This window comes from Muntiacus reevesi, chromosome 3 (genome assembly GCF_963930625.1).
Source record: "Muntiacus reevesi chromosome 3, mMunRee1.1, whole genome shotgun sequence".
NCBI classification, from domain to species: domain Eukaryota; kingdom Metazoa; phylum Chordata; class Mammalia; order Artiodactyla; family Cervidae; genus Muntiacus; species Muntiacus reevesi.
The window spans coordinates 112307374-112326945 of NC_089251.1; the positions used below are offsets into that span (position 1 = coordinate 112307374).

Genomic DNA, 19572 nt, shown 5'->3' on the forward strand with positions numbered 1-19572 from the left:
TTTCTCTCAACATTTCCTACCTGTACACCTAGAAAGATCTTCCTGAGAGGAGGCTGGACACACGGCTTGGCCGTGACATTGGGGATTTCTGAGAACTTGGGTCACAGTGCTGTTCTGCTGTCTCAACAGCATGCCAAGAGAACACTGCATACCCGACATCCCATGTAACCACAAACATCCAAAAGTGTACGCTCCCCCGGCCTGAGCAGGTAGAAGCTCTACAGAGGCTGGAGTTTCATTCTGCTGAGGAGTGGCCTGCCTCTGCTCCGTCCCAAGGGCCTCTGTAGTGCTCGGGAACCACAGAACTCCTGTAAGATCATGTCAGTGCCAAGATGGCAGGGAACTCTATCACCGGGCAGCTACTCTGTGTTACTGGGAATGTGAAGTCAGCAACACCTGGGACACCAGTCTCTTCTCTTGCTTTATACTCCTAGAAGTTGGCAAATGGGCTGACACAGTAGGTACTGAACTCGCTGAGTTAATGAGCAAAAAGTTCTTGACTGCGAAGTCAAATTCAAAGTCAAAAGAAGAAAAAAAAACCCGAACCACTGCTCTTGTCCCCTTGCCCATTTGAGGGTGTCAACATGGTAACTAGAAAGAGAAGTCGACTACCCATGAAAGTATCCTATCATGCATTCCATATTCAAATGAATACATTTTTTTAAACCTGTTTTTAACCATTGTTTTAGGAAACAAGAATGGACACGCTTGCAGATAAACACACTGCTTGACTGACTTGTAAGCATCTGCACAGTCCCCAGGTGGGAAGTATCCTGTAAGCGCAGACAGCGACCACATTGTTGTTCTCTGTCAGAAACCAAGGGGGGTGGGGCCTCCTTCACACAGCTGCTGGTGGACGTCATTTAGAAACACAGTTAAAGCAGTTATAGAACTTTTATTTGCATGTTACACCTCATTAACTTATCTAAGAATTAGTTGAGATGATAAAGTATTAATTATTGCAGCATAAAGAAATAACATTTTTACAAGTTACTTCAACAATAGAACTATTTTATTAAACATATGAACGTACTTATTGTGTACAACACGCATTTCTTTCTCTCCTCTGCCCCAGGAAGCCAGTACTCTAGAACCCCAGGTTTATAAAAACACACTTGGCAGCTACTATGACAAGGTGAAAAAAGTGCAATTCTGAAAGTAACACCACATAACCAAAGTGGGGAACCAAAAAGGCAGAGGTGAGTGGGCCCAGTGCTGCTCATCTTCTCTCTCAAGAGGAAACAATTTAAGAATAGAAACTCTTGAGCATTATTTAAGCAGTACTGCCCAACTCTTTTGGTAGCATCTCTCTTTCAATTCCATTTAGCTTGATGTTGTAACTAACTAATCTGTTACTTCTCTAAGAAATTCTGCCCTAGTTTATATCCTTTCCAGAGGCCCATATCCCTTTGAGCTTCAAAAACACAGAAGAGTAGTAGTAAGTTTCAAAAGGATGTCAGTTGAGATCTTTTACAGATGAAATCTACTTCCTAGAAGTCAACCTGCCAATTATATGCACAGCTGGTGACAAGAGGCTGCAAAAAAAAAGGTCCAACTGGAAAGTATCTCAGGTACCCAGTTAGATCCAGTTATTCTGCGTCTGTGGATTTAAAATGATCATCATCCACGGTGGAATAGATGTGTCCCTCGTTGCTTAGAAAATCCACAGCTAGCCTAGAAAGAAAGAAAACACCCTAATGCAGAAGATAGGAAACTGCCTTTTAGATATGGCTGAATATGTAAACTTCATTTCCCAACTTTCTATCTTGTTACTTTAGTCAGTAGGTCGTGTCCGACTCTCTCGTGACCCAATGGACTGGAGCCCACCAGGCTCCTCTGTTCATGGGATTTCCCAGGCAAGAATACAGGAGTGGGTTGCCATGCCCTTCTCCAGGGGATGTTCTTGACCCAGGGATCAAACGTGTGTCTCCTGCATTGGCAGGCAGATACCTTACCAATTCACAGCCATTTTGCTCATAGAAGGCTCTTGCAGAGAGAAACATCAGGTTCAATTGCAAAACTGAGGTAATCCATGGAGACAATGGTTTTAGGGCTGCCTTGGATCCCTCTCCCAGATTGTAGAAAGCAAAGAAAGTAGGACCTCACTTAAATACCAGTCTAAATGAGCATCTGAAACTAGGATCTAGTCGTTCAGCTTCCACATAATGTTTCCTAGTAGAAATAGCTATTAAAAACAAACAAAAAAAAGCTCCTCATCCATCCATGGGCCCTCCAATTTCCCTCTGGGAAATAAAGTTGCAGGAAGGAAAGAAAAGGTCTTCTAGAAATGGTTTTAAGGCCTTCAGAGTTAGTGTCAGTATCATATTTAATAATAGTAACAACTTAGAAAGCACTTGTAACCGCCTTTCTGCGCCTCATCATCACAGTAACTCTTAGGACAGGAATTATTACCCTCATCTTACAGGACAGGAAATGGAATGAGACATGAGCATTTTTCTCTACTGAGATCTAGAATTTCAACTGATTTATAGTAACAGCTATCACAAACACAATACTCTTTGACGAGTTCATTAGAATCAGGAAGCTGCTCATCTAACAGGTTATCAGGACAATGATGCTGGAAGGACTGTCTGAGGCATACTCTCCACATCTGGAACAGTAACACCAATGAGACTGTACACCAGAGGACCAAGAGCCAGGATCTCATTCCTTTAGACTAAATTCTATAAGAGCTATCAGGTCAATTTTTGCTCAAAATTACATGCTTCACACATAACTGGACTTACGATTTGTTGAATGAAAAAATGAATAACGGAAGTGACAGGCAGCACCATCTATATGAGTCCTTTTTCTATTTTTCCATGACTGAACAACTTCCCTCTTATTTCTTTTTTTTAACTCACTTCTCATTAAAGGAAACCTTGGTGAGGTGAAATGGGTACATTCTGGAACCGTAGCTAACAGAAACCAAATACTCACTTGACTGAGGCTACGGACATGTGTTGGAGTTGGTTCTTGAGATCCTGAAAGTTCAATCCTTCAGGTCTTGGACAAGCTTTGATCAAATTCAGCACCTGAAGATTCAAATCAGAAAGATTTCAATAACTACTATGAATCAGCTCCCTCCTATCAAGCGAGAATCTCTTTATAAGAAAGAAATGAGTCAGATACTTAGCACCATTAAGAAAGTAACAATTTACAGCTCTGCATCTTGCAAAGTCTGGAGCCACTCCATTGTTTACCTGGTTCTGGGCCACAGTGAGGCCATTTGCTGGTATGAAGTTATTCCCACCGAAGTTCCCAGCTTCACTCATTCCTGGATTGCTGATAGGTGCTCTCCCTGCTGGGGGCTGAATTAAGGAAGTTCACAACATTAGTAAGTTTACCAATTTAAACATAGTTCTTGCTCTTTTAAATAGCTTAATAAGTAGTTTACAAAAAACAATTTAAGCAAATTTTTTTTTGTTTTTCTGACCACAACGTATGGCTTATGAGATCTTAAGTTTTCCAACCAGAGACTGAATCCAGGCCACGGCAGTGAAAGTACTGAATCCTACCCACTGGATCGCCACAGAATGTTCTAAGCAGAATTTTCCAAGTAACAATTGCTTAGACTGGAAAGGACAGCTATTATCCAATGAGTATTTCATAAGATAAAGTCATCTCTGAAGTATATATATCATATCAAACAGAGAGAAAGGTACTTTCTGGCGTCCCCTTTTCTTTGCAATGTGAGAGGAACCAGAGGAAAAAGGGCACAAAGAAAATTAATGAGTTCTGCTGGAGTGGTATCTATCTTTGGTGCTCAATCATGCAAACACTTAGCAAGCGTCAGCTAGGCATTAAGCATTACAAGGAGAGAAAAGGAGACACAATTCTCATCACCCTCTTCTTTTTTTTAATCAAACTTTTAAAAAATAATAGACTATAGTCACTGTTTTCACTTCTCTACCCTATTTGGATTCTCCCTAAATATACCCCCTGAAACTGTTCCCACCAAAGTCACCAATGCTTTTCAACCAATACAGCCACTAATCCCTTTCAGTCCCTCATAACACTTGACCTCTCAGGAGACACTGCTGACCACACTCCTCTTGAAATGGACCCGTCCCTGGGCTTCCTAGCACCATATTTTTCTAGCTGTCCACTTAACTCTTGAACTCTGCCTTCTTAGTATCTCCTCTCAGTCTCCTCGTCTACCTATCTTTCAAAAGGCTGATAGTTCCCCCAGGATTTCATCCCAGACTTCCTCTGAGACCACAAATCCTTGTCCCCAACCATCAACTGAAGACCACCACTTAGATGTCCCATGTACTTCAAAATAAAGTTCACTACTTTCCTCTCCAAAATGGCCTGCCCTGCTATGTATTCCATCTCAGTTAGTAAGCTCAAGCCCAGTCCTGCAGAAGTCAGCCATCTGTATCTCCAGTCACTCATCTCCCATAGTCTGTCCCCACAGCCTATTAATACAATCTCAACAGCTCCAGTCCATCCTCATTACCCCTAGTCTCCTGACCAGTGTCTCAGCTGTAAGTCTCTCCTATGTCAATCAACCTTCCTTATTGCTCCAAGTAATAATTTCTGATCACGTCTCTCCTCCACCTAAAAGCTTTCAGCTGGCTCCCCCGCCTGTGAAAATAATATGAAACTCCTGGACATTCAAGACCTACCATAACTAGACATCAGAGTCTTTTTAAAATTCTTGACCACTAGCTTTTAACACAGGGACTTCTGGTCATTCACACATGCCTCTGACACTTTATTCCATGTCTGGAATGCTCCTTTCATTGTCTGCCTGGGAAACACTCTTCTTATCCTTCAAAGCCCAACTTAATTGCCACTGCCTTCAAGAAGCCGTCCCTGACACCCTCCCAGGCCAGGCTAGTTGTGCTCTTTCGTTCAGATCCCACAGCACTTGCCCCATTCCCTCTCACACCAGCCATCACAGTTTTGTCACTTTCTCCAAGTCCCTTCAGCTTTGCAGTGCCTGGTGGGCAGCAGGTGCTCAGTCAATGCTTAATTTATTGAACTGAATAAAGATGACAAAAGATCAAATATATTAAGTACTCATTACAAGTAAAAGAGCATTGTGTAAGCTCATCAGGGGAACTCCCATCCAGGCAGGAGACTCATTCCTTCAACATTTATCCATTAAATGCCAATGCTTTGAGGTCATAAAAAAAATAAACAACAAAAATCAGTCATGATCCTCTTGTTTTCAAGCTAGATGCCTTCACACTGCTGGTAAAACAGAAATCTCATGTTATGATAATATTGACCTGAATGCTATTTCTTCCCTGGATACCTCTGCTGATATGATCTGCTTCAGGTATCCCCCCTACCTCCCATGTAAATTTTATGACTTGGTTTAGGCATCATATCCTCCAGCAGGCCTTTCTTGATGTCTGGGTCAGGAGAGGCAACTCCTCTCTGTGGTTCCATGGTATACTGCACTTGCCACTCATCGCTGCTTTCACTGCTTAAGTGATCTGAACCACCCCCCCAATACTTGAGAAAAATCATTGAGGGAAAGGGTTATTTTATTTACTTCTCAATATAATTATCTATGCTCGCAACCTCCACCTATTCTCTTTAAAACCATTTTTATCATAGAACATTTGATACATATGTATATGTTATGAAGCACAGTCATAAGATAAACACCCTAAACTTTCTATTCAATCCCATTCTTTCTAACCCATGTTACTGAATCCACTCTTTTGGAGATCCACGTTTCCAAATTCGACAGACCCCTCTCATCATCTTACCTGACTTCTGGGCAGCATTCTCCAGGTGAACTCCATTCCGTCCTAAAAACACTCTTTTCAGAATATCCTATGGAATCACAGTCCCCAGTTTTCTTCCTGTCCAGCTGACAACTTCTTTGACTTTCCCTGGCTCCTGTGCCTCCACACTCCTAAAGGTTAGTGTTCCAGATCTCAGGTCTCTAAGAACTCACTAGTTATCTCATCTCATCTCATCTGAAGCTTTTATATACCATCCACACAATGACTCTCAAAGTGCTCTCTCTAGCCCTGACCCCTCCCTCGAGTTCCAGCCTTATTCAGTCAACCTTCCACTCCAGTCTCCATTTGGGTGTCTAACTGGCATGTCACATTTGTTAAGTCCAAAACAGAATTCTGGATTTTATCCTCAAAACCTGCTAGCTTCACCTAGTTACTCAAGCCCCAAACCTAGGAATTATATCTGAATCCTTTTTCTTTAGATCCTATTTCTAAACTATCAATAGGTCCTGCAGCTCTGCCTCCAAAACAGATTAGAATCCAACCTCTTCTCCCAGTTGCTGCTACCATTCCCCCAAATTATAGCTGTTGCTATTGCTGGAGTCTCAGTCTGCTCTCCATACAAGAGCTCAAAGGAGCTTTTGCAATGGTAAATCACACCACATCACTCCCTAGTCAAAATCTTCTAAAAGCTTACTATCAATGAGAAGAAAGTAATTCTTACTACAGCCTATGAAGCCCTACCTCATGTGGGTCCCGCTTCCTTGTCTACATCCCTCTACCATCTTCCTGTTATTTGCTTCACTGCAGACAGTGTGGCTTTCTTAATGGTCTCAGATATGCCAAGCTTGTTGCAATCTCATGGCTTCTGATTTTTTTATTTCCTCAGCTTGGAATGTTCTTTTCTCACCTAAAATTATACCATATGTTTTCCTCCATCACTGTCCTGTCCTACTCTGCCTTATTGCAGAGTATCTATAACAATATATAATTATATATTTATTTTCTTGTTTATGATCCATTTCTCTCAAGAATGTAAGTTTGAGTGCAGACACTTAATCCATCTTGTTCACTGCTGTATTCATAGGACCGTGACTAATGACAGGCATATGCTATGCTCAATAAATTGAATGAATTTCTCTTTGTATCCCCAATGCTTAGCAAAACGCTTGGCAAAGAACAGGATGCAAAAGCAAACCAGTTTTCCAGCCCCTCCTACTGTAACCAGTCCTCCACCTTGCTACCAGAATCATCTAAGGGCATTCTAATACTCGGATCAACAAACCTCTTGTGTGGTCCTACATGGACTTGTCAAACTAAATTCACACTACAGAAAAAAATGTTGAGAAATTTCAACATGAAACAAGAAATATAATTTCAGGGACAAAATAACGGTGAATAAATTTTCTCGTTTAGCCAATAGGTTGAAAGGGAAGCAGCAAAATGCTATCCTAGTTGGGGTTTTTCTCTGAATACGGACTGAAAATCCTTAAGCGAAGAGCTAAGCCTATCATGATGGGTCTACACTTGAAGTCTGTCTGGGCCTCAACCATTCAAGATAGTGGAGAGGTATTGTGAGAGGAATATGAGAGTTTCATCTGGAATAAAGTAACATGGCAAAGCTCACAGAGAAAATTTTTTAAGACTGAATGATGCATGTCTTCTGGCTCGATCTGAAAATGTTAAGGAAATCAAAGCCCAAACACAGAAGCAGTTCCTCCAGGGAAGAGAAAAACGATGAGCACGAAACTGCTCACCTGACTGTTCGGCTTGCTCAGCATCATGTGTGCGTTGACAACTTCCAGAATATGTGTGGTGAACTCATTCATATCCTCCAGGGGCATGATCTTAAAGGCTACCAGGCTTTTCTTGTTCTATTAAAATAAAGAGAAAAATGTGAACAAAGGCTAAGCACATTAGAGTCAATTTCAGGCCAAAAGATCATGGCTCTTTTCTTGGTTACAGTATTTTATTAAATGAGGAAAATGTGCTAGATATTGAAATTTTTCAGCTCAAAGTTAATTCAAATATAGTCAATGAAATATAGTGAAAAAAAACAAAACTAGCTCAGAGATATTCAATGATTTTCCCAAGGTTAAACAAAGAGTCCAGTCTCTAAATCCAGTGTCTACCCTTCCACACCTAATGAATGTCATAGCTGGCAACTGTAGGCTGAGATCTTGTTCTTTCTCTACCTTTCTGTTTTAAATTGAAAAAACTCATTATTTCCTTTTGAAGAAAATAATGAAATAATTTCAATATAATTCCCATTAAACAGAGAAACTTAGTTAAGTCTTAAGTATCCCAAACGTAGGCATGACTCCAGAAACTGCTTCATGCAAATACATTTTAACTGTTTTTGTTTTCTTCTGACTTTACCTGGAATGATCTCAGATGACCAGCCACTTTCACATATGTTTCTGGAGGGACCACAGTGTTTTCACTGCTGGCATCCTAACAGAAAAAATACAAACACACATTTAGGTTATAGTGATACTGGTGAAAGCCTCTTTAAAATTTATGAAGATAAAGTTACAATAAGAGCTAAAGGATTCTAATGTAGTACTAACTAGTTTTCCCTGCCTTTTAGAATTTAATATTTTAAAAAATAAAATCAGGAATTAGAATAATATTTCTAAAGGTAATTTCCAGTTCCAAGTTCTACATTAAAAAAAAAACAACAACAAAAAACCCAGCAAACAATTATGGCACTATTCATTCAGAGTTCTCAGGCACACAACTTTCCGGTAAGACATGCAACTCTACTTTTAGAAATTTAAGAAAATTACTAACAACATGTAATCAAGATTTAGCTTTAAGAGTAGTCATCTCAGCACAGCAACTCTACTTTTAGAAATTTAAGAAAATTACTAACAACATGTAATCAAGATTTAGCTTTAAGAGTAGTCATCTCAGCATAGTTATGAATACTACTAAAACATTTAAAGCAACCTATATATCCAACAAAAAGTACACATTCATATAATGGGATACTTTACACTGCTGCAAAGGATAATGGAGAATTCTATTTACTGTCTGTGAATATCAGTTGTGACTCATCAGTTGTGACTCAGCTTATTTCCCACGAGGTGAAACATACATGTCAAAACATTAACAAAAGTTAACTGGGATAACTACAAATGATTTTAATATTTCTTTATGGGTTTTCTAGGCTATGTACCTATTATTTATAAGAAAAATATATAAGCTGACTCAGTTCTTTTCTGGTTCTAGAATGCGTGTGTTTGCGTTAAATTGCTTCAACTGTGTCCAACTCCTTGTGACCCTATGGACTATAGCCCACCAGGCTTGTCTGTCTGCGGGATTCTCCAGGCAAGAATACTGGAATGGGTTGCCATGCCCTCCTGAGAGGATCTTCCCCACCCAGGGATCAAACCCTCTTATGTCTCCTGCATTGGTAGGCGAGTTCTTTACCACTAGCGCCATCTGGGAAGCCCACTTAGAGAATACATGAGTATAAAAAGTTAGAATAGAAAATTTGGATGTTTAAAAATAAAAAGCATTCCAATTCCCATCACCTGGAGGTTATCAACTATTTGCATTTCATTCTATTACTTTACATAGCTGAATCTATACCACAGATAAAACTCTGTATTCCCACAAAGAACATTTTAAAACCACTTGGAAAAAGTAAAGCTGGATCTATACTTCTTTCCTTCTACTAAAATATATCACTTAATTATAAAAAGGCTTAATCATATATAGAAATATGAAAAGAAACCATAGAAATTATAGAAGAAAATATGAACAATTAAAAAACAATAATTTGAAACAAGGAAAAGTTTTTCAAAGTCAAAAGACAAACTAGAGAAATAATATAATTATGATAAAAGATTACTACTTTTCAGGCTTTTGCAAACAAAAATAAACACTCCTAGGGAATCAAAGTACTCAGACAACTAAAAAATCTCCCCACAAATTTACATTTTGTTGTTGTTGTTCAGTCATGTCCGACTCTAGGCGATCCCATGGACTGCAGCACACCATGACTCCCTATTCTTCACTATCTCACAGTTTGCTCAAACTCATGTTCATTGAGTTGGTGATGCCATCCAACCATTTTGTCCTCTGTTGTCCCCTTCTCCTCCTGCTTTCAATCTTTCCCAGCATCAAGGTCTTTTCTAATGAGCTGGCTCTTCCCATCAGGTAGCCAAAGTACTGGAGTTTCAGTTTTAGCATCAGTCCTTTTAATGATTATTCAGGGTTGATATCCTTTAGGATTGACGGGTTTGATCTCCTTGCCATCCAAGGGACTCCCAAGAGCCTTCTCCAACACCACAGTTCAAAAGCATCAATTCTTTGGCACTTAGCTTTCTTTATGATCCAACTCTCACATCCATACATGACTACTGGAAAAACCATAGCCTTGACTAGATGGACCTTTGCTGGCAAAAGTAATGTCTCTGCTTTTTAATTCACTGTCTAGGTTTGTTATAGCTTTTCTTCCAAAGACCGAGTGTCTTTTAATTTCATGGCTGCAGTCACCATCTGCAGTGATTCTGGAGCCTAAGAAAACAAAGTCTCTCATGTGTCTATTGTTCCCCCATCTATTTGCCATGAAGTGATGGGACCAGATGCCATGGTCTTAAGTTCTTTGAATGTTGAGTTTTAAGCCAGCTTTTTCACTCTCCTCTTTCACCTTCATCAAGAGGCTCTTTAGTTCTTTGTTTTCTGCCATAGTTATGGTGTCATCTGCATATATAAGGTTATTGATATTTTTCCCATCAATCTTGATTCCACCTTGTGCTTCATCCCACCCAGCATTTCTCATGATGTACTTGGCATATAAATAAGCAGGGTGACAATATACAGCCTTAACATACTCCTTTCCCAATCTGGAACCAGTCCACTGTTCCAAGTCCTGTTGTAATTGTTGCTTCTTGACCTGCATACAGGTTGTGCAGGACACAGGTAAGGTGGTCTGGTATTCCCATCTCCCTAAGAATTTTCCAGTTTGTTGCGATCCATACAGTCAAAGACTTTAGCATAGTCAATGAAACATAAGTAGATGTTTTTCTGGAATTCTCTTGCTTTTTCTATGATCCAATGGATGTTGGCAATTTGATCTCTGGTTCCCCTGCCTTTTCTAAATCTAGCTTGAACATCTGGGAGTTCTCGGTTCACGTACTCTTGAAGCCTAGCTTGGAGAATTTTGAGCATTACTTTGCTAGCATGTGAGATGAATGCAACTATGCAGTAGTTTGAACATTATTTGGCATTGTCTTCTTTGGAACTGGTATGAAAACTGACCTTTTCCAGTTCTGTGGTCACTGCTGAGTTTTCCAAATTTGCTGGCATATTGAGTGCAGCACTTTCACAGCATCAACTTTTAGGATTTGAAATAGCTTAACTGGAATTCCATCACCTTCACTAGCTTTGTTTGTAGTGATGCTTCCTAAGGCCCACTTGACTTCACATTCTAGGATGTCTGGCTCTAGGTGGGTGATCATATCATCATGGTTATCTGGGTCATTAAGATCTTTTTTGTGCAGTTCTTCTGTGTATTCTTGCTGCCTCTGACTAATATCTTCTGCTTCTGTTATGCCCACACTGTTTCTGACCTTTACTGTGCCCATTTTTGCATCTCTAATTTTCTTGAAGAGATCTCTAGTCTTTCCCATTCTGATGTTTTCCTCTATTTCTTTGCATTGTTCACTTAGAAAGGCTTTCTTATCTCTCCTTGCTATCCTTTGGAACTCTGCATTTAGATGGGTATCTTTCCTTTTCCCCTTTGCCTTTTGCATCTCTTCTTTTCTCAGCTATTCTTACAAATAGCCTCCTCAGATAACCATTTTGCCTTTTTCATTTCTTCCTCTTGGGGATGGTTTTTATCATCACCTCCTGGACAATGTCATGAACCTCCGTCCAGAGATCTTCAGGCATTCTATCAGATCTAATCCCTTGAATCTATTTATCACTTCCACTGTATAATCATAAGGGATTTGCTTTAGATCATACCTGAATGGACTAATGGTTTTCCCTACTTTCTTCAAATTAAGTATCAATTTGGCAATAAGGAGTTCGTGTGTTCTGAGCCACAGTCAGCACCCAGTCTTATTTAAATATAGTTTAAAAAAATTCAATCTCACTAAAACTAAATTACGTATAAAAATACCATTGTCAATGACAAGATTGTATTTTTTAAACTATCATACAAAAATTTAAGACTCATAAAACCTACTATTAGGGTGTGGGGAACTAACTGGGCATTCTCATGCACTAATTAAATAAAAAAATGCAAAATTGTAAATGTAAGATTAACCAAAAAACAAAGTATTTTAAAATGTATATTTCCTCCAGAAAACCTAGTTTAATTCATCTTAAAGAGATTATCTCATAATCATGAAGAAATATACACACAGATACTCACTGGGGCCTATTCTATAATAACAAATGATGGAAATAAGTTAAATGTTCTAGAAGCAAGGGATGATGTAACCTTATGATGGAATAGGTGGTCCCCAGAAATGGGGGAGTTCTGAGTGAAAAGGGCAGATAATGAAGCAGCTGAATATCATATTATCCTTTATGTAAAACCGTAAGCATCCATCTCATAAATGTACAAATATGCAGAGAGAAATTTCTGAAAGGGTATTTATCAAAATGTACTGTAACAGGGCAACCCACTCCAGTACCCTTGCCTGGAAAATTCCATGAATGGAGGGGCCTAGTAGGCTATAGCCCATGGGGTCGCAAAGAGTCGGACACGACTGAGCGACTTCACTTTCACTGTAACAGTAATCATTTTGGGATGTGGGATTTCAGGTAATCTTTAAATGCTCACTTATTATAAAAGTGAGCAGCATAACTTCACATGAGTATGTAGTATTAGGCATCTCTAGTAATCACCACCCCACTTGATGGCAGGGACTGTGTGGTTACATTCTTCATCTACCTGGAATCAAGCAGTCTAGTTCAGAATCGGTATTCCAATTATAACTGTTCAATAAATTCTCCTATATTTTTCTGAGGTGCAAAAAATAAAGAACGCATAACTATCAAGTTAACTCTTCATAGATGATTGTGGTTTTTGAAGTGAAAATAGCATACAAAGTATCCAAATTTTCTAAAATGAATGCACTTTTAAAACAACATTAAAAAATGAAGAAGCTGGGAACTTCCTGGAGGTCCAATGGTTAGGACTCCATGCTTTCACTGCAGGGAGCATGGCTTGATTTCTGGTCAGGGAATGAAGATCCCAAAAGCTGCACAGTGCAGCAAAAACGAAAACCTAGAAGGCTTCTGCCCAATTAAAAAATAAAAGCGTAAGAAGCATATATTTTCCTTCGGTCTATTTTCTCCTTGTTTATACATACACTCAGATACATGTTGCTTTGCAAAAATGGGGCCACATCACACATACTATCTTTAACAAGCTCTTTTCCTCTCAACATTTATGGTAAACACTTCTTTGTGACAATACATACATTTCTACATCATTTGCAGTATTTTAAATATATGCCATGGTTTAATTAATAATATCCTATTGCTAACATCAAGATTCCTTTTAGTTTTCCATTATGATAAATAATGTGATGATCAACAATCTTACAACTGAAACTTCTCCTTAATGTAAATTTCCAGCAGTAGACTGCTAGGTCAAGTTTTCTGTGATGGGTGACCTTGATCATAGGCAGATTTTTGAGAAAGGTTATACTCATAACATCAAGGTAGGATGGTATCCTCTTTCCCAGACAAACACTGACAAACCATTCCCCAAATTAAGTGCCTCCTGCTCTCAACAGAAGTAGACATTGCCATTCTTTTTTCTTTGCCAATTTAATAAGTTAAAAGTGGTATCTTAATGTTCAGTAAACCTGCTTTTTTATTGTTGTTGCAATTTATATTTCACGTATTATGAATTACTTGTGCATTTCTTTCCCTGTTTCCTAAGGTGCAATTGCTTTTTCCTTTGCAAGAACTTTCATTAATTAAAAATTTTAAATGTTTGTAATATGTTGCAAAAAAATTTCCCACTCATTTGAATAATATTTACTCAGGGCCCACTATGTAACTGGCATTGTTCTAGGTGCTGGGATACAATGCCAACATAAAAAATCTTCGTACTCACAAAGTTTACATTCTAGTATGTCCTGTCACTTGCCCTTTAACTTTGTTTATAGTATTTGGGGAAGTTTCAAAGATTTTAAATTTTAAAGAAATAAAACGTATTGACCGTTCATGTTAGGGTTTCTGTGTTTGACGTCTTGCTAATGTTTTATTTTTATAACAAGACCCGCCTTTAAAAAGTAAAACTAAAAAAGTTCAACATCTCCAAAGTCCCAAAATAACCCCACCCTGATTCCAAAACAACTACTTACATCTGTGTCAACCCACTGGCGAACATCCATGGGCGCAGCTGTCATGTCATCTATCTTGTAAACAATGTTGGTTGCAGCCTTCTCTGCATTTCTGATTATCCCCACAATAGTGACCTAGACCAGAAGGAAAAAAAGTTTAGTTTTCTTGGAAACCAAGGTAACATTTATGTATTTTTAAATGATGCTAGTTTTATTTCATTCTTCATGTTAAGTGACTCTTGCACAAATTATTTTCCATACCTGTGAAATTTCAACATTTCCAATTCTGAATACTTCATCAACCAGAGTAGCAGAAAGCAGTTGAGATATGGTACAGGGTACAATGTGCTGAGCTCGAGCTCTCTGAAAAAGTATGCATAAATTCAATCAAGAAAATAATTAACTACTGTTCATTTAGCACCTGCTATGTGCCAAGCACTATACATATAACACTGAATCTTCAATATGATCCTATCTCTACTTCACACAGGTGAAAACCAAGGTTATATAGTTAACAAATGCCACACTTTAGATTTCAAACCCAGGTCTGTCAGACTCCAAAGTTCCTGATGAATGGATAAGTCTGTGCTGGACTAGGGATCACCAAAATGAGTAGACCATATTGTGGACAGCATAAGGACCTGCTTCTGGAACAGACTTTTAAGAAGAAACTTCACCTTTAGGATGAAGGCAAGCTGGAACTGGATATTCATCACTGATGAGAAGGGGTCTGAGAAATGGTCAGCACAGAGAGAACTTTGGAGTTGTTCTAAGTCTCATGATAAATGACAACAGAAATTGAGACGTATAGCTTTAGGACAGATGTTCTGACAATCAAACACGAGTATGGGGTAATTGGGATTAAGGCGTGGTCACACTGGACATCCTAAAGGAAAGGGACAGGAGGCAATGGGCAGAAGAGGACAGACACCCAACTCACATCCGGAAGCAACTAACAACAGCGTGAACTCTTATTTTGCCTACCACTGGTCAGAGGACATAAAGATGAGTATAATGGAATAGGATTTGCCCTCAACACACTCCTAGCTTAGAGGGGGTACAAATGTAAACAACTATCTTGATCTTTGTACACTACAGAATGAGAAACTCTATGTGGAATCTCAGGAAAGTTTACTGGAAATTTCAAGAAGAGGGAGCATTTAGGCTGGACCTTGAAGTGTAAAAATTTTGATGGTGAAAAAACAGTGGGTAAGGAACATGCATTACAGACTGAGAGCAAATATGTACTTTCATAGACTCTTTAGGAAGGACTCTATACAAAACAGAAAAAGCAAGGTGCATTAAAGATGAGGGTTCTTCCTGTTGGAAATCAGTAAAATGTAAACCCAGTAACTGTTCTATATGTAAAACTGATTTAGAAATCAAAGCTTATCTCTGAAGGTCCATGATACTAGCAACATTTCACTTTACTGAAGCATAATTTTGAATAGTGAGTACTGCCAGGATAGTAGAAAGTAAGCCCAGCCAACTACCAGCACATATGTCACAAAAGGTGGCAGCCAAGCTTGAGGGTAAAGATTATAGCTCCACCACTCAGGAGTAGTGTGCCCTTGACCACATTTCTCTATTCATCTGTTTACCTCTGTTTCCTCATCTATAAAACAAGGAATGATAAAATCACTAAAAATCATTATGAGAAGTAAATATATGGTGAAGTACCTAGACTATCTGGCACACTATAAACACTCAAGAAATATCAGCAATTATTAGGCCAGCTATTGTTCCGCTTTTAATAAGGATGTAAAGGAACCAACTATGTTTTCCAATTTTATGGTATTGGTAAATGAAGTTATACGCTATATTAGTATTTATACATTTAAAATCTGTGGAGGTTCTGTTTTCATCTATCACACTTGAGATTTTCACTGTATCTTTAGCATAAGAAAACTTAGGAGCCACTATGGTAAAAGCAGCAAGAACATGGCTTTGGAGCCAGACAGTCCTATAACCTGTGTTCAAACCCCCCTCCACAGCACTGGACACACTGCCACCTATTCTGTAAAATGAGGATATCAACCTGTGGAGCTGTAAACAAAACATATAACATATATAAAAGCACTAATATCAATCTCTATATATAGCCATATGTATTCAATAAAAATTATTATTCCTCAGGTAAAAATGTTATATATGGGTAATTACTGAGGTATTAGTAACACCTTCAAATTTGCCTCAAATCACAGAGGATTCTTGTGTTTTGTTAGTCAGTCAGTCGTGTCCGACTCTGTGACCCCAAGGACTGTAGCCCACCAGACTTCTCAGTCCATGGAATTCTCCAGGCAAGAATACTAGAGTGGGCAGTCATTCTTTCCTCCAGGGGATCTTCCCAACCCTGGTCCCCTGCATTGCAGGCAGATTCTTCACCATCTGAACCACTTGGGAAGCCCTCTTGTGTTTTAACGAGCACCTATTATGTGCCAGGAACTGATCACAAAGAGGTCCTGGTTTCTTCCAAAGCGTCTCAGAGAGAGTGCAAGCACAAGTATGTTTAATTTTGTAAAAAAATTATTTTTTAGTTGACTATGAACCACTGACTACTCTGACAATACTGTAAAAAATCCAAAAAACAAAAAACCCACCATTTTAAAAGGCAAAACATGATCAATTTTGGAAATTTCACATGAATTGATCAAATATAACAGGTTTATAGTCAACAGGAGACCTTTTAGATAGAGTGTTAACCTAATTTACTATGGAAAAGGCACTGGATTTAAACATAAAAGACCTGGGTTTGAGACTCCAGCTTACAATTATCACTTCTCTGAGAGGTGGTCTTAATATACAGCCCCAGTCAGGTGGAGATGCTGAGATAAAAATTCTAACAGCTGGAAATAAAGAAAAATATTAAGCTTAAGAAGAAAAGATGAGAACTAATGATCTATCTTTTATGTTTTCCTTTACAGCCTCAAAGAAGACAAATTTAGAGGACTTGGAGTTCCCTCTGGTCTTCCTGGGAAAAAGATACAACAGACAGAAGTTGCTCACCAGATTTTGGATTTGTGCAGCATCATATGTGCACTGTCTTACTAGCTATGCAAGTTCAGGTGTCCCTTAATCACCTTGAGCCTATGTTGTGCAATGGAGTAAATAATAACTCTTACAGGATTATATAAAATAATCATATGAAAAATATAAAGCAATGCCCAAATGTATGGGAATTATCAATGAATTCTTTCCTACTGATACACACCTGTGATTCAACAGCTCAGGTAAAAGCTTATCAACCTGGACAAAAAACACGGAACTGACTAATACTGAATCTTAACACCAAATTCTGTATTTTTAAAAAGATGAAATCAACAGCAGCTACTAAATGCAAACTTATTTCTGAAAGAGTGAATAACAAGCATTTGGGTAGCTTTTTACAGATCACTTTCCTATACATACTTTATTTATCAAGTCTCAGAATGACCCTGTGACATAAGTAGTACTAGTACTATTATCTGATGAGAAAAATCAAGGGCCACCAAAACTAAGGACATAAGTTGCTTCACTAAACTCACACCAACACTTAAAAGGCAAAGTTAATTCTGGACACCATGTATTCTGGCTCCAAAACTCAAGCTGTTTTCAATAATACTCTCTGGGACCACTTATTGAAATCAACTCTGGGATAGGCATAATTATATTACTATAATATTAAGTCTCACAACTTCGTAAAGTATGTATTATTAATCCCATTTAGCAGGTGCAAAACAGACTCCCAAAGTTAAGAAATTTGTCCGATGAGACTCTACAAGGAGTGGCAGAGCAACGGTTCAACATATAATGTACCCACTAGACTTCAAAGACCAAGCTCTTTCCACTGCGTTAGAATACCTCATTTGTCCGATTCTTTGCAACCCCATGGACTATACAGTCCATGGAATTCTCCAGGCCAGAATACTGGAGTAGGTAGCCTTTCCCTTCTCCAGGGGATCTTCCCAACCCAGGGATGGAACCCAGGTCTCCCACATGGCAGGCGAATTCTTTACCAGCTGACCTGCCAGGGAAGCCCAAGAACACTCGAGCAGGTAGCCTATCCCTTCTCCAGGGGATCTTCTGGACCCAGGAATCAAACAGGGTCCATTGCAGGTAGATTCTTTACCAACTGAGCCATCAGGGAAGCACCTCATTGCAGCTCCCCTAGAGGCTCAGCTGGTAAAGAATCTGCCTGCAATGTGGAGACCTGGGTTCAATCCCTGGGTTGGGAAGGTCCCCTGGAGAAGGAAAAGGCTACCCACTCCAATATTCTGGCCTGGAGAATTCCAAGCACTGTATAGTTCATGGGGTCACGAAGAGTCGGACACGACTGATAACTTCTCACTTTTCAGAGCACCTCATTACATTTCATTGAAAACTGACTTTCAATACATGAAGAATGCAAACTAGGCTATACAAGCAAGTTTTTTCCCACAAGACTGACTCATTACTTCTATTGGTAAATTTCAAAATAAAGTCAAGTTAACAGTGGATGCAAAATTAGGGAAAACATCACTTTTCAAAACTAACAGCATTCAATTATAAAATTCGATAATAACTGACAATTACAGCTCAGGTTTAACACCCTTCCTTCGTCTCATAGATTTTCTCTCACAGATGAGTTAAGAACTTCAGGAAAGGATAAAATAAAACGAAAACGCGTTCAACCTACGGATTTCTTTTCGGCCTGTGAAGCTGTCGGCGATCCAAAGCCCCCAGGGGACTGTGTGTAGCTGCTGGCTCCCCCGAAAGAGGAGGTGCTATAGCTTTCAAATCCACCTGGTTTTAAACAACAACAGTATAAACACCTGTGCTGCCCTCCAAGCCTCTGAAAAACCCACCGGACCCCCACCCCAGACTTCACCCTGGCCATCCCGTGCCTCCCTAACCGTCCCCCGCCCCATCCCACCACCCCCGGCCCACACGCCCCCTCAGCCGGCCCCCCGCTCCTCCCTGATCCTCGCCGCCACAGGCCTCTCCCACCCCGCGCCTTGCTAAATCTTTCCTGCGATTCTCATTACGCGCCCCGCCCATCATACTGTTCCACATCTTCGACACGATTCCCTCAGGAGAGAGTTCCAGAAGGTTCCCGTCTGGTGGGTTGGCCGACCCCCTCAACACCCCTGCAGCTCCCGCTGCGCTGTATCAACTTTTCGCTGGCGCCACAAACTCCTTCCCGCGAAGGACAGAGCCAATCAGCATCCAGAACGCTTAGGGCTTCAGCCAATCAGTGCCCACGAATCTACGCCTTTTCCTGTCTTCTCGGGCAAGGCTCCTGAAAACTCGCACTCTGCTCCGGTGAGGGCCAGAAGCTCCGGCGGCCATCATTACTAAGGGCAAAACAAACTGCGCAAGCGAAAGTAAGGCTGAGAACCACTGAGATAGGACGATGTCTCAAGAAAATAACCAATCAAGGCGATACTTCCGCATCTCAGCCCGTGTACTCTCACTCGCGTCAAGTGAGTGACACCTTACATCACTTCCTTTGTACAGCCTTCTCCTCTTCCCGCCAAACTCTCACTAATCAAACGAAGCCCTACTCTAAAGCGTTATGGTAGAATTCC

At 39.7% G+C, this 19572-nt stretch overlaps 1 protein-coding gene across 2 annotated transcripts; it reads right to left on the reverse strand.

Annotated features, from left to right (window-relative positions):
• Window positions 1-875: 875 nt before the first annotated feature.
• Window positions 876-19268, reverse strand: RPA2 (replication protein A2). Of its 2 annotated transcripts, none has more exons than XM_065927566.1 (9): window positions 19048-19268; window positions 18681-18787; window positions 14288-14389; window positions 14048-14161; window positions 8085-8159; window positions 7463-7579; window positions 3204-3311; window positions 2941-3035; window positions 876-1694 (listed from the first exon to the last, which is right to left on the reverse strand). In XM_065927566.1, the coding sequence occupies exons 1-9, from the start codon at window positions 19055-19057 to the stop codon at window positions 1670-1672; spliced, it is 753 nt and encodes a 250-aa protein (XP_065783638.1). In that variant the 5' UTR covers window positions 19058-19268; the 3' UTR covers window positions 876-1669. The 2 variants fall into 2 exon arrangements, with proteins under 2 accessions (XP_065783638.1, XP_065783637.1); XM_065927565.1 differs by having other exon boundaries at window positions 876-1674; window positions 19048-19260.
• Between the last annotated feature and the right edge of the window lie 304 nt (window positions 19269-19572).